We start from the raw sequence: 16,127 nt of genomic DNA, 5'->3' as shown, positions 1-16,127 counted from the left end.
GTTTTATTGTCTTCTTTACCAAGCCGTCTACCCGTAAGTACAGGTTTAAAACGACAAGAGAACAGTTTACAAGTCATGAGAACAGTCATCACAAAGCATATAGAGAATATCTAAAAAATCAACTTTTAAAATGTACAGTCCTCATGGCATTGAAAGAAATATTCTCAATGTTGTAACATGTGTAATTTGAGTAGTAAAATATTTTCCTCGCAAATCCTTAGTTTGTATTTATAATTATGTATAGCGTGAGTGCACAGCCCTCCCACGCAAGTCATTCCACATGTAAGCTATGTTGTAATAACACACTTGTGACTGTGCGCACTTCATCTTGCAAGGAGGCCGCGCATACTTTCGGTAAAAACTGACTGTTCACGAGAAAAAACGGTCTCCCAAAGTTGTGTTTACTTAAATCCTTCACAACTCTCATCCTTGTTGATCTTTGGTGGGTAACACACAGCGGATGAATTGCGCCATTCGCCCTCCACATCATCATAGCTACTCAGCGAAGATGATGGGTCGCCATTGACAGCTTGTGACGTCATTGGCGGCATCCCTTGCATTAGGGTTAGAGTCTTCCGTAGGAGACTGAGATTGAATAAATTATTTTTTCTACTGTGAGAAGAGTGAATACTAATTACTTCTACTGCCAGAAGGGTGCATACTAATTACTTCCGTCTCCAGATGGGTGAATACTAATTACTTCCATCTCCAGATGAGCGCATACTAATTAATTCCATCTCCAGATGGGGGGGTATCACTACTACTCAAAAATGATTCTCCTGGTTAAAGTAATAATTACAAAATCCGATGGAACTCCTTTAAGTGGTTGTCAACAATCAAGTGTGGTTCCTATTTTCTTAATTTCTTACACCGCTAGTTTTCTTACACAGCTTGTTTAAACAGGTTGATGCTTACTTGAATGGAAGACAAGTCACCCCTGCTATGGGTACTTATGCTTATTGCACCTATTTGGAAACTCTCCTGAACAATGATGTATTGGCAAAAAAAACTCAACTCACCTCGGCATTGTACTACAAGGATACCCCTGGGCATATGTATAACACAGGAAGTCTTCCATCAGAAGATTCTGTTGAGGTTATTGTAAATCATCCGACTGGTGGTGTCGCCGCAAAAAAAAAACTCTGAAATTCATGGTACCTGGAAGTAGAAATCAAAGCTTTGCAAAACATCATCAATTTATTCAAGATGGAAAACTGTTGGTAATGGCAGGTCCTATTTTTTGCCATGCATTTATGGTCAAACAATTATTACTTAGCATGGTGGATCTCAAGGTAGTCCTAAATCGAAAATCAAAATTGAAATTATGTTTAATGGATAAAATACAGATCCTATAAACGCTAAAATCAAGCTTGTGGATGTGACTCTTAAAGTAGATAAAGTCAGTGAAACCATCAGTAAAGCACACAAGTTAGCCTTGAGATCGGTACCTGCCACTTATCCTATACGTTGTGTAAAATGTAAAGCATTTACCATTCTTGCAAACCTCCCGCAAATAAGAAAAGATAATGTGTTTGCCGGAATCATTCCTAAGACATTTGTGTGCAGATTTGTGAAGCTGAAACTGCAAACGGCGAAGAAATACCCTTCAAACAACTCATTCTCATCTACAAAGAAACAAAGAGAATTTTATTCAGGCATACAACACATTATTCTCCGGTACTAGAAAAATGAAACAACAATAGAGGTCTTGATATCTCCAGAGAGGATTATTTCAAAGGATTCACCATTTATGCATGGGACCTCACCCAGATATGTGTGGTGCCTCCCTATTTTAATGCAGTACAACAAGGATGATTTTGGGGGCCCGTTCTGGTCAAAATGCAGCATTTAATTTTTTATAGACGACCAATAATTTTTTCCTTGGGTGTTGAAATATTATTTCATACTCAAATTATATTTTGCCTTATGAAGCTATTATTTTTTACAATGCTAAATTATTTCTAACAAGTTTGGAAATATTTTATCTATTGCTTGAATTATTTTTTACTACTGCAAAATATTTTTGTCTGCACTATAACACGAATAAATTTTATGTATGTAAGAATTAATTTCACAACCGTGAATTAATTTTGTCACTGCAAGCAACAATTAATTTTACCTCTTTTGAACCCACTGTACTGTGATCCTTATCGACCACAACGTCGTGCGCGGCATGTGTAAAACATGGCCGCGGAGAGAGATATTTCTCGACAAGTAAAAGCGATTGCTGAGGCGGCAATAGCAAGCATAAACCAACTAACATCGTTAATAGAAAGATCTGCACCTTCAGCATCATCGATGTCAACATCTGCTTCAACAACTGCTTCAGCATCTGCTACTGTACCCCAGAACCAACCTGCTGTAGATCATTTGACCAAACTTTGAAGGGGCTTTCCGACAACATTGAGAAATGCGAATGAAGCCAGCAGAAATCCAACCACTGGGAGGTATACCAGTAGATCCTGCAATTCGTCAACTTGTCACCCTTACTCCAGAGGAAATCAAACTCAAAGTTCTAGGCAGGTTGGTCGACCATCAACAAACAACATTGTTGCCAAGGATGTGGTCATCTTGAATTGGTATAGTAGCAAGATACCAACCTAACCCAAGAAGGTGGAACTGGAACAAAATGGCAGAATTATATCTGGGTCAGTGAACTATAATAAATAACTGGAATGATACCTCCTCATTGTTTTTGTGAAGCCAAAATTTGCGGGACTTTACCTCCAGACACGCGTGTCTGGAGGTAAAGTCTCGCAAATTTTGGCAAATTTTTGGCTTCATTCGCGCGTGACTCGCGAGACACTGCAGATGCAGAGCGAATTTGAAAGAAGTTTGATTTTTTGTTTGTTTCATGGTTTTAAATGTTTTTTTTATGGAATTATAATGGATTACTCTTAAATTTAACCAGGTGAACTGTTTTACGAATTACAACTGGAGTTGCCGATCAGATTGGAAACAAATTTTCTTAAACGGAACAAGTTTATAGCGATGTGCAATTTTGACAACAATATTTGTTAATTTGTACGAAACGGATATCCTAAAGCTAAAATTTCATCGCAAAATACACTTGCTAGACATTGTATAATATTATCAGTTTATGTTTATTTAATTTCAAGTGACTAGATGCCAAAAAAGTTGTATTCATTGTAAAGTAAAACAAATATTCCTGCATTGTCACGCTAGGCTCTACGCTTTTTCCTAGCAAAGAACCGTCTTACTCCGCATTTCCAATAATAGGTCCATAAAATGCATTCTACCAACATCAAGAATGTCTCAGCCGGCTGTAAGTACTAACAAAATCAGTTATTTAACTCCCTAAAAAAAATTTTTCGGTGAGTTTTTATCAAATTTACGAAATCACAAAAAAAACATTTTGTTTTGGCCGTGTTTGTTTTTGCGTTTAAAGACTGGGGGTGACTTAGCTTCAACTTCCTGCCAGAAGGTAGCGTTCCAGTTATATTTATTTCACTGATCTGGGTTTGATATTGACCATCAATGGGATTCAGACACACTTAAGCTGAAGTTATCAGAATTATTGACTGGTGAACTTAATGGGATAGCATTTGAGATAGTCAAAAACTGCTCTGGGACATTGGTCATACCAAACATACCGGCAAGTAAACAAGTTGATGCAAAACTTCTTCTAAAGTCCATTGCACCAGCGGCATTGTGTACATCAGACTCATGGAAGGAGCACAGTTTAGAAAAGATAACAAGGATGGTGCGGCCGATGAGCTTCCCTATTATAACATATTCTCTGAAGATATGGATGATAACACCATTGCAGTATTAACTTAACCCAACCCACCATCTCATACTTCCATAATTCAAGTCAGGATGTGGCTGATACCCAGAGAAGTATTGGCAATAAAGCAACATCAACTGTAAAACCAGAAACCCAGTGTATGACATTGCTTCTTGTATCGCGTTGGCTATAGAGCTACATATTCTGCTTCACATGTTGACAATGCCATGGTCGGTTGTTTTCGGCTTTTCCATGATATCATCGGGCCATTTTGTGAGAGCTGAAAATTATAGCCTGTCACGCTTGTCTGTCTTCAACTGAGACGCTCCCCAATCTGAATCGCAGAACCCTTTAAGAGTTAGTGGTGAATTCGTTTTCCTAAAGGTTAATCCTAATTCCTGTGAACATTTCAAATGTCTGAAAACATGTTTGGCCGTGCTCAAATCGCATTGTTTGGGATTTGACATTTTTTGTGACAATTTTGTTACCATGTAACACAGATCCACGGTCTTGTTCCAGTCATTACATATATTAGGCTTCCTACAATTGCTCTATATAATGTCGGGTCCGTCAATTTTGGTGATTCTTCATTTGTATCTTTCTCGTGGCCTAAAATGCTTGGGGTCGGCTTAGGTTTAGAGCTAGACATTTCGAATCTCAACTGAAAGAATCTTTTGAATGTATTGAGTTTGATTCCAAACTGACCATTTGATTCCATTGACCCATACAATAATAATAACACATCGCTCATTGTCAATTTAGCAAACATACAGACATGGGTCTGCAAGTGACTGCGTAAACTTTTCTTTTACCAAAAACTGATGTAATAAGTTGTCCCAATTTCCAATTCCAAGTCCGTATAGTGACCGATTTAGTTTACACACTAATCTTTCGCCATTGTTACTGAACTTTTCGAAACCTTCGGGCTGTTCAATGTAGATTTCGTGATCAATGGGTCCATTTGGTGGACAATCATGCCATACTGAACCATGCGTAGCAATAAGTGTGGACTGTGCTCATACGTGCAGTGGGTGCAAATGTAAATTCTTCTACCTGCGAATAACCCTTAATTTGGTACAAACCTGGCTTTATACGTCTTTTCGCCATTCTGGTTCGTTTTAACTGTGTATACTCATTTTGCCCCTACTACTTGCCTATCCCTTGGGTGTGGTACAAGTTCAAATGTTTCATTTTCATTGAGAGCTTTTATCTCTGTATTCATGGCCTCTTGCCATTTGTTTGCATCTGATGCGCTTACTGCTTGCTTGTAACTTACTGGGATGTTTGCAAGCCTATAACAATAACCAATTGTGCAACTTTTTTTTCATCTAACTTATTTTGTCCAAAGTAATTTGGTTTTTGCGTGCTCTTGTTGGATATCTTTCCTCGTAGTGCCTTGTTCGTGTTGTTCATGTGTTTCCTTGTCATCACGTACTTGTCCAATTTGAAATTCCGGAGTGTTTTGATTTTCCTCAACAATGTTTGGTATTTTGGCCTCGGGCTTATCAATATTTTCACCTTGTACTCTCGTAGAGATTAAATCAACATCATCTTGCTCGGCTTGAATATTGTCAAAGAATTTTACACATTGTACTTTCTCTACCTTGTTCGTTTCTGGATAAAATACTAAAAAGGCCGGACTTCCTTTGTCATATCCGAAAAAAATGCCTTTTCGGCTACGCGCATCTAGCTTTTTGGCATCTTGTTTATACGCATAACATGTAGATCCGAATACATGCATAATGACTTCAGCACTGAAAAACGTTAGATCTTTGACTTGGTATTTTAGCAATAGTTTTGGCCCAATCTCATGAAAATGTATATTCGAAGAATTTGCAATTTCAGACTTATTAGTTAAAACTTGTTTATCTCGATAGTTCTGAATTTTCGGTAATTTGGGAGACTAGAAGTGGGTTATTCTCGGCATGGTAGAAAACATGGGTAACCGGATAGCCGGGTAACCGGATAGCCGGATAGTAATTAAATATGTCATCTTTATAACTGTACATAAAAGTTGCAATATCAACAATTTATGAATCTATAAGCATGAATCTCAAGAAAAAGATATGTTTTTAGATGCATTTTATTTCTATGCGAGCTGTCAAAAATACCATCGATTAAACTTCAAAAGTAAATATAAATCTTACAAATTTCAGGCGACTAATTTCATCAATGAACTGAAAAAATAGTCCATTGTTTTTCGAGGTCAAAAAAATAGTAAAAAAATTATCGGATTTGCACAAAAAATAAAAAAAAAAATTCTAAAAAAGCTGGAGGGCGAAGGAGTGCGCCTAAAGCACTGTATTGCGGTTGTCAGTGGTCATTACCATTGCCCTATGGGACCATATCTGGTGTTAGCATGAAAAAATCCGCCATGTTTCTTGCTTCACTTTTTTGAAAGGAGCAAGTCCTCCAGGAATTATAATATAGCTAGCTCAGTGCAATACAGGGTGTATCAAAAAAAATGTCCCAAATGTAAAATTTCCGTTTTTCAGGATATTTTGCAGAATTTGGCAATTTTTTGTGTTCCTAGAGATAGTTAAGACTTATCTGGTGTACCTAGGCCAAGTTTGGTTTTTCATTAACAAAATTATTTTACCGGGGGGTGGTTCCTTTCTACTGATATTGAGAGGGCTTGCGCGCAAAAATGTGAAGCTGAAATTGAGATATTATTTAGCTGTCTTAAAGTAGGAAAGCTTTTTAATAAACTGTCAAAGTTTCAGGAAAAATAATGCATACTGGGAGCAACGCGCGACTCCTAAAGGTGACAAATATCTCATTGCGCGCAGTGGATTAAATGCATTGTTGATTTTAGCGTGACCGATCTCATACAAGGTGGGCAAATGAATAAATTAAAGCGAGAAACTGAACACAAAAAAAAGGCGATTTATTCGTGATGTTAATCCTCAGCAGTCCACCATTTCATTCTAAGCAAACTGCGGCTTGTCTGAGCATATTAAACACTGAACAGCGAACCGTTTGTCTGCCCATTTGCCTAGATTTGCCGGTGGTAGGAGGATTTGCAAAAAAGAATTTCGAACAAAATGGATAATTTGAGGCAGGACAGACAAATGTGGTTCGCCGTTCAGTGTTTACCATGCTCAGACGAGCCGCAGTTTGCTTAGAAAAAAATGGTGGAAATGTTAAGGATTAACATCACGAATAAATCGCTTTGTTCTTGTGTTCAGTTTCTCGCTTTAATTTATTCATTTTCCCAGCCTTGCATGAGATCGGTCACTAAAATCAACCATGCAGTTAATCCGTTGTGTGCAATAAAATATTTGTCACTTTTAGGGGTCGCGCGTTGCTCCCAGTTTGCATTATTTTTCCTGAAACTTTGATAGTTTATTAAAAAGCTTTCCTACTTTTAGACAGCTAAATAATATCTTAATTTCAGCTTCACATTTTCGCGTGCAAGCCCTCTCAATATCAGTGGAAAGGAACCACCCACCCGGTAATATAATTTTGTTAATGAAAAACCAAACTTGGCCTAGGTATACCAGATAAGTAAGTCTTAACTATCTCTAGGAACACAAAAACTTGCCAAATTCTGCAAAATATCCTGAAAAACGAAATTTTACATTTGGGACATTTTTTTTTATACACCCTGTATATAAGGATCTGAGTTTCAACATCAGATCACTCCTGATGAAGACACTATGTATATATATAGACCGGAGTGTCAAAAGGTTGGGTCGTGAAAGTTAATCTTTGTGTGGTGATTACTTTCATTTATTTAAACCAGAGTAGCAATAATTACAATAATCAATGAAAGTTTAAATGCATAAGTTGCGGGTTCAATCGTTCCGCCGTGCAAGCTAAACGGCTATTAAACAACCGGCTTCTGGTCTTAGTCCTTAATCCCAGATTCCCAGTGTGTACTTGCCAATGTTTACTATGAATTCTTACTCTTGCAACCTTCAGGTTGAACGGACCAAAGTGAGAAAATGTTTGTCCGACACAACTCTCAACTTAAGCATCTGAAAGAGGGAATGGGAAAATTGAACGAGCAAGCGAAGAATAAAGGATTATCAGATCCTGTGTAATTGTTGCGATTCATTCAGCAGCATGTTATATCTGGCCGACCACTGGAACTGTCTTCTCTTGAGAAAACGTTAGAGGGTGCAACAAACTACATAACAATTGACAGAGACAGGGTTATTGAATCCACATTCAGTGAACTTGAATTTATTGATAATCTAAGAACAACGTTTCAAGTTGACTTCATGGGGGAGGAGTCTGTTGACCTTGGCGGACCATCTAAGGAGTGGATTTAGGCCGTCAGCTGGCGCCCCAAAATGTTTCGTTTCATTGCACCCCCTGCTAAGCTAAAAAATAATTACATACTCTTGTGGATTAAAATACGCTGAATTCAAATCTGAAAAGTTCCCGCTGATACACCCTGCAGTTTTTTTGTATTTGTCGCTTGAAGTCGTCAAGATTCGCTGTTTCAAAATGCGATTCGGCCAAAATCACATCACTCAAAAAGCCCCTTTTAACAATCAGGTCATTGAACGCCTGCAAATTCGGGCAGAGTTCGGGTCACTCTGAAATATGCAAAATAGCTAGTAATTAAATTCTTCGTAAACAACATGGCGGAAACAACTATGGCATGCATTATTCATCACTCTATAAGTGATACGAAACCTGATCAATTAAAAAAATTTACATCCGTAACATTATCCAAATTCTTCGAGTGCAGAAAAATATGGCTTGAATTACAAGGGGAGCAAAAGAAAATGGCGGAAAAGTCATTCGAATATATTTCCGAATCGGATGAAAATATGTTTTTCAAGGATAACGACTGTAAGTTCATGTTACAAAGGCAGCAGATCCCATGCTATCACATTAACTGTTACAGAAAGTTTATCGATAAATCAAAGATCGAAAGAGCCCTAAAGGCAAAGCAAAGCATTTCTGAAAGTGTCGAACCTGTGGCAAAGAAGACTGCAAACGATGTGTCTAACTTTAGTATAAACAATCGGTTACAACGACGAAAAGTTGGATCAACTCATGTTCTTCCAAGAATGTGTCTTATTTGTAAGAAAAAGGAGCTCACATACACATGCCCGGTTAGTAAAAATGGATGTAATACTTTTACCAATAAGGAATTCTATTTGCAGCGTGTATATATATTATATATAATATAATTAGGTTCAGCACTGTATTTTCTCATTCTGACAGAACACAAAGAAACGAAAAATTCAAAAACTTACTCAAAGTCAGACTTGTGATGCAGGAAAACTAAGAAGGGCAGCTGAGATGAAAAATGACGAATCTATTCTAGTACATATAAGAGACAAAGACTGCATAGCAATAGAGGCATGCTATCATAGAAACTGTTATATGACATAACAAACTTTTTAAACATTGATAGTGGTGAAGGCAAAACATGTATTCTCTATGCAAAATCCTATGACATTTTCTGCAAGGAAGTTGTGGAAAAAAGACTTTTAGAAGACAAAGAAATACTGCGTACACCATTCTTATTCAAGGAGTTTGTAAACATAGTTCATCGTGAGGAAGGGTGCGATGCATCAAATTATCGAGTGCATCGTTTGAAAATGCGATTAAAAAAGACATATCCCCAGTTGGTTTTCCACATGCCTAGTCGACGTATCGTGGGTGAGATAGTGTTCAGCAGCAACGTTGATGTGGGGGAGATTGCAGAAGAGAGCATAAAATTTTGTGAAGATGATGATGACAGTAGCGATCAAGAAGTTCTTCCTGATTCAAGCAGCACAGTAACTGGTCCTGATGATGAGTCTTACAGAAGGAATCTGTTTCATGCTGCAATGTTTCTCCATGACAAAATTAAAGAATGTAAACCATTTTATGAAAGTTGGCCACCTCGTCCATCTGAAATAAGTATTGACAGTGCAAAAGCAATGGTTCCACCTTTTTTAGCTACATTTCTGTCATGGCTGCTTGGTTTTACCACAGATGTTAGCATGGATGCTTATTTAAGTCTTCCTGAGAAAAAGTATTTGAAAATTATTTCTCTTGCACAAGACATTATACATGTATGTTTCAATGGCACACAGCACACTCCAAAATCCTTATCGTTGGGCATGGCTGTCAGGCAAATTACAGGATCACACCAATTAACAAATATTTTAAATGGATATGGGAATTCTGTGTCTTATTCAACAGTCCGATCGTTTGACACAGCTTTAGCATCTCGAAACTTGGGAACTTCAGTAACTATACCAACAGGAATAGCCTCAAACAAATTTACCATTGATGGTCTGGGACAATATTGATTTCCTAGAAAAACACCAACTGGCGCTGGGACAACGCACATGGGTAATGGCATAATAATTCAACAAATTAAGTCAAATGAGCTCTTGCCAGTTCAAGCTGAAAACAACTCCAGTCTTAAGAAATCAGTTCGGACCTTAAAAGCTCCACAGCAAGAATTGACACCGTATATATTGGGGAAGAAAGAATCACCAAAATTATTTAACCCTGAAGATGATCTAAACATATCTCTATCTTCATATAAAGATGCTCTAGAGTCAAGTCAATTATTAGACTTTGTGTATGTATTGTGTAAGTATTTCTGCAATCAGGAAGTCAAATTTTTGCCTGGATGGACTGGGTTCAATACAACCATTAACAGCAAACCATGTTCGTTGTCAAAGATTGCTTACCTTCCAGTTGTTGATTCGCCAGTTACTGAGCTTTCAACAATTTATGCAATACTAAGAAGGAGTGCTGACATCGTAGACAAGGTAGTGTACTATTTAAATTAGTTAATCCATTATGCAGCAATGCATCGAAATTTGCACTACTTAATTTTTTTACTCCGTCTATAACACTACACAACTTTACTCACCAAGGCAAAAGTATTGCACTGTGATGGGTTTATAATTATTATTGTTGTACAGAAGAGCCATAATGTGGAAATGTAATTAATATTGTTGTATCATTCAGTTGCAGTTGAGGTTTGCTGTTCTAATTTTCGATGAAGCCCTATATTCTAAAGCACAGCAAATTCGGTGGAAATCTGAAGAGTTTCTTTCAAAGTTCATAATACGCTTGGGGGACTTTCACGCATGTATGTCATTTGCTTCTGCTATTGCTTGTCGATTCCGTGAGGCTGGATTACAGGTAAAAACAAGATTTTACTATATAGCAATAGGTACAGTTGTGTATGATTATGCAAGACATCGACCTCTCAGTACGAAAAGCACATTATGTATAATGAATTACAAAAATACAGTCAGAGTCAGGTAACACATCAGATGTGCTTCTCCAACCTTAAAGGTCGATGATTCACTGTTTAAAGTTTTATTAACTTTCCATGGGTAAAGTCTGGTGTTAAACAGAGCAAAAGCAGAAAGTCTGGGATATCGGGCAAATTGCAGGTCATTGGGTTAATTAAATTATGCTTATATTATTGTCTTAAGGACATATTTGTAGAGTCAGAGACTGTTGCTCAAGGTTCTCTCAATGGAGTATTCAGTGGGAAACACTACAACAGATGTATACGCGCTCACAAGTTGATGTATGAAGCCCTGGAGAGACTTCGTTTTGATGCATTTATTGAAAGTGACTCAAGTTTGGGAATCGATGTTGTATCTGATCTTATGAGAAGTTTGGTGGACAACCCAGAACAAATAAAGTTTGAGGGTGAAGTGCTTTCACATGGGCAGATTATAACTGATATGAAAGAAAGATAAGTCATTAAATCAAATTAAAATTATGATTACATTTTATTCAATTTGGGGAAACAATATGTTGCCATTGACGATGAGTAATTAATCGTTTGGCTTTACACAAAGTAATACAGTCACATTTGAGTGCATTGCCAGTTAAAGGGTTAATTACATAATTGGGTATTACATTGTAATGATTAATTACCCATCATCATTGATGAGCACTTTCTTAATATATGAGCAACCGAAATCTATTATATATAAATTATAAACGGGGTTAGGGTTAATCAATTATGAATTTGCGACACTTCACTCGATGTTGAATAAATTTTACAAGGTTAATGGGTCTCAATTTTGAGTGAGGTTAGGGCTAGGGTAGGATTTATAATGGGTTGTGCATATATTGAGAAAGCACCCATTGATGGAAGAGAATTAACACTGTCACTATTTGTTTTCGACCTTACCTGGAATTTTGTGCAGGCTTCTTATGTGCAATATCTTACTTATTTAGGTATCAAAGATACATTGCAGAAGAAAGTAAAAGAAGCAAAACATTTCAGTTTTGGTCATCTTACATTGATATGGTGAATGTACTGTTGTCGTTTGTTAGAGCCACACGCACAACTAATTGGTCGCTCCACTTGTCATCAATCCGAGCAATGCTTCCATGGTACTTTGCTTACGATAGGATAAATTATGCTTGCTACCTTACTGTATACTGGCTTGAAATGATATCACTTGAGAAAAGCCACCCAGGTAACATAAATGCAAGGTTCCATTATACTTGCTACAATGAATACCATACAAATTTTCAGGCTAATTTGTCTCTTTTAGGTTCTCTGTTTGAAATCTCTACACAATGGACAGTTCAACGGCAAAACAGATATGGATTTTCTGCTATAGCTTGTGATCAGGCAATAGAACAGACCTGTAATCGGGATTCAAAAACAAAAGGTGGAATAACTGGTATGACCCTTAATCGAGGTGCAATCCACGGTGGATTTTGGCTCAAGCTGATCGATGTGCTATTACAAGACAGTGCAGTTTAATGGCAGGTGTGGGAGAAGAACAAAGGTATCTAAATAAAGCATTGTTTAAAATATATCTACCAAATGTTAAATACTTTAACTACTCAGGCTGACAATTATCCTAAGAATTATTATCTACTGTAAATGCTACATCGCGATACTTTGAATACCGCAACCTCCCCCTGCTATATTATTCAAGCCAAGCAACACCAATGTGTAATTATGGTGCAAAATATTTTAATCTTAGAATGCGAAAAGATCTTGATGAAACAAGCTGTAAGTTACACGAGAAGTCTGTTCAGCAAATTATGGAAACGATTTGTTCAATGTCCAATCCTTTCAGTTTTGACAGTCCTACCGACCTTGTCAATATATGTAGTGGTATAGTAGCTGCTGAAGCAACAGCGGGTGATTTAGAGAATGCTTATCAGAGAGGAAACGAAAATGCAGAGGATTTTATCAAGACAAAGATATTGTGTGAGAAGGCTGACATTTTTTCTCCCATAACCACCATGAAACTTAAAACCTTTAGAACCATGGCAAAACTAAAAGCTACTAAAACAGCTTCTGGTAAACTAGTCCCAATCAAAAATGACTGTAAATTTTGGGCAAGGCTTGTACTGATTGCAAAGAATCGGAAAATAGACCTCCAAGAAGTGTTTACATACTCACTTCGGTCGTATCCCAGAGCGTTGGCTTCAGATTCAGGTGGACTTAATAAGACAACCAAGTCAAAACTCCTCCATATATTGGAAGCAGAAGCAGGTCAACCATTAATTGATGTAATACCACAAGAAAGCACCACAATTGTTGATGCTATGGCATTGCTTCAAATGCTTACGGTTAAAATATTCCTGGTACATTTGATCAACTAGCTGACCTTATCTTGAAGAAAGTTATCGGTGTTGCAAGGTTCAACAATTCAAAACGAGTAGACTTTGTATCGGACAGGTACCCTGAGATTAGCACAAAGAATGCAGAGAGGTTAAATAGGGCAGCTTCTGGCACGCAATCAGTTACAATTCTGAATGGTAATCAAAAAGTTCCAAAACAGTGGAAAAAGTTTTTAAATGTGGGTCGCAATAAAGAGGAACTTATCAAATTTTTGGTAAAGCAATGGAAATTAGTCCCTGCCTTTGCACTGGAACCAATTGAAGAATTGTATGTAACCTGTTCTGGAAAGTGTTTCTGCTATAAACCACAGGACGGAAATACTTTGGTAGTTGAAGAAGTTCTACAACTTACTTCTGACCATGAAGAAGCTGACTCAAAGATGTTTTTACATGCAAAGCATGCAGCAGAATTTTCAGACAATGTTGTAATCAGAAGCCCTGATACTGATGTCTTTATTATCGCCTTAACACTTGAAAGTACCATTGATTCCAGATTATTATTTCAAACTGGCACAGGGAACAACTTAAGGAACATTGATGTTAATAAAGTTGCTGAACACTATGGTGAAAAGTGCTGCAAAGCACTTATTGGCTTTCATTTATTCACAGGTATGAATAATATAATTTTTAGCGAAAAAAAAAATACATAACTCTTCATAAAGATTTGGGTCAGATTCCTTGTATAATTGCAATTTGTTAACCTCAATCTAACTCCCATAGGATCCGACTCGACCAGTGGATTTTTGGAAAAGGGAAAGCAAGAACGTGGCAAGCTGCTAGAGCTGATGAAGAGTATTTGGATGGTTTCAGTAGTTTAGGAGAGGAACTGGATGTATCAGAGGAAGTGTGTGCCATCTTGGAAAAGTATGTTTGTCACTTATATGGCCAACCGGATGTGTCGTCAGTGAATGAAGCCCGTTACAAGATGTTTAAACTTGGAAAATGCTCAGAAGAATCTCTTCCCCTGAATTTGGACAGCTTACAGCAACATGTGCTCAGAGTCAACTATGAAGCATACATAAGAAGACGATCAACCATCAACAATATTTCTGCACCGTCACCAAATGGGTATGGCTGGACTTTGGATGGTAGTAAACTAGATATTAAATGGGGGCTAAAAGAATGTGCTCCAGAGAGTATTTTGGAGTATGTAATGTGTCGATGCAAAAAAGGTTGTTCCACCAAGCGATGTTCATGCCAAAAAGCAGAGTTACCCTGCACTGAGCTATGTCAGTGCAGTGAGTGTGAAAATGTCGAAAGCAATGCAAATGATGAAAGTGATATTGATTATGGCTCGGATGAAGATGATGATCAGGATGATGATAATTAGTTCTGTTATTCAGCTATTAGTATGCCCTTTTATATTAATCCTTTATTTGGCATTTAAAATCTCCTTTTGCCTAATGTACATGCAATTATGGTGTTATACAGGGTGTATAAAAAAAGGCAATCACTTAATATTCAACCTTTTGTACTGTTAACAAATCGATATTCATGAATATTATGTGGTTGCCTTATACACCCTGCACACTATAGTTTCCACATGACAGCAGTGACAAATAAAGAGATTGCAAAAGAATGTTGTTATTGTGATATGCATTGTAGACCATTAAAGAAAACAATGCAAAGTAGAACAAGACATGTCATATGATCGAACAACTCATTGTGGAATTCATAATTATTTGTATTAAGCAAAGTACTTTATTATGGGAATCCAAGGCAAATAATGAAGGCCAACAATGACATTATTAAAAATAAAATAATCACTATCAACTATACTGAGCGTGATCATATAAAGAAACTTTAGGTACAGTTTTTGGGCTATCCAAATGTTATGTCTTCAAGTCTTCGATACATAATCGTACAAATTAAGTAAATTGAGTAACATTGAAAAAATGTTTTGAAAAATGTTTTGAAAAATGCATGCATGAGAAATTGTAAAAGATACTCCATACGGTTTTCGCCTGTAATTCGAGCAGAAACCGGAACTCAATTAGAAAAAATTCGTAGACAAAGGGACTTTTTGAGAGATGTGATTTTGGCCGAATCGCATTTTGAAACAGCGAATCTTGACGACTTTAAACGACAAATACAAAAAAACTGCAGGGTGTATCAGCGGGAACTTTTCAGATTTGAATTCAGCGTATTTTAATCCATAAGAATATATGATTATTTTTTAGCTTAGCGGGGTGTGCAATGAAATTCATTTTCTGGCCATTTTTTAGAGTGCTAGCTGACGGCCTAATTAGATTGATGAACCATGCAATCAAGTAAAAATACTTTGATCATGGGTTACGACCCTTGCTGGCCAAAGACTACTATTTTGTTGGAGTAATGATAGCAGTTGCCATGCTGCAAAATGGCCAGTTGCCTGCCTTTATTGGTGATGAGATCCTTCAAAGAATTCTATCATCAAAAAATAGCCCTGATCCTTGTATATACCAAATTCAGCGTGGTCTTGAGATGTTGGGCATGCTATCGGCACTGATACAACTGCCTATGCTGACTTACCTGTTGCAGCCTGGAGCCCAGCAGAAAGTAAATGTGCAAAAATTGTTGCACATTTTGCAGCCACAGTTTTCAGAGGAAGGGTCTAATGCACTCAGGATGGAAAAAAAGGCTTACCAAATGTTTGTAAGGTATGTAAGAGAAGTGGCAGCAGGCAGGCGAGTTTGTGGAGATATAACCTTGGATCTAAGCCACATTCTTCAGTTTGTTACTGGTGCAGCAGAAGAGCCTGTGCTTGGATTTTTCCTCCCTCCATCATTAAAATTTATCTCACCAACATTCAGTCAGT

At 37.3% G+C, this 16,127-nt stretch overlaps 1 protein-coding gene across 1 annotated transcript in view; it reads right to left on the bottom strand.

Annotated features, from left to right (window-relative positions):
* The window catches only part of LOC114537175, a 71,633-nt gene that overhangs the window by 20,808 nt on the left and 34,698 nt on the right, over positions 1-16,127 (bottom strand). The window contains exon 2 of the mRNA XM_028558295.1: positions 14,853-14,860. Coding sequence (XP_028414096.1) covers positions 14,853-14,860 — 8 coding nt within the window. The remainder of the gene's footprint in view (positions 1-14,852; positions 14,861-16,127) is intronic.

The sequence above is a fragment of the Dendronephthya gigantea genome, unplaced genomic scaffold (genome assembly GCF_004324835.1).
Source record: "Dendronephthya gigantea isolate DGI-Jeju-01 unplaced genomic scaffold, DenGig_1.0 000152F, whole genome shotgun sequence".
In the NCBI taxonomy this organism is placed as follows: Eukaryota; Metazoa; Cnidaria; class Anthozoa; order Malacalcyonacea; family Nephtheidae; genus Dendronephthya; species Dendronephthya gigantea.
This window is presented reverse-complemented; position numbering and strand designations above follow the sequence as displayed.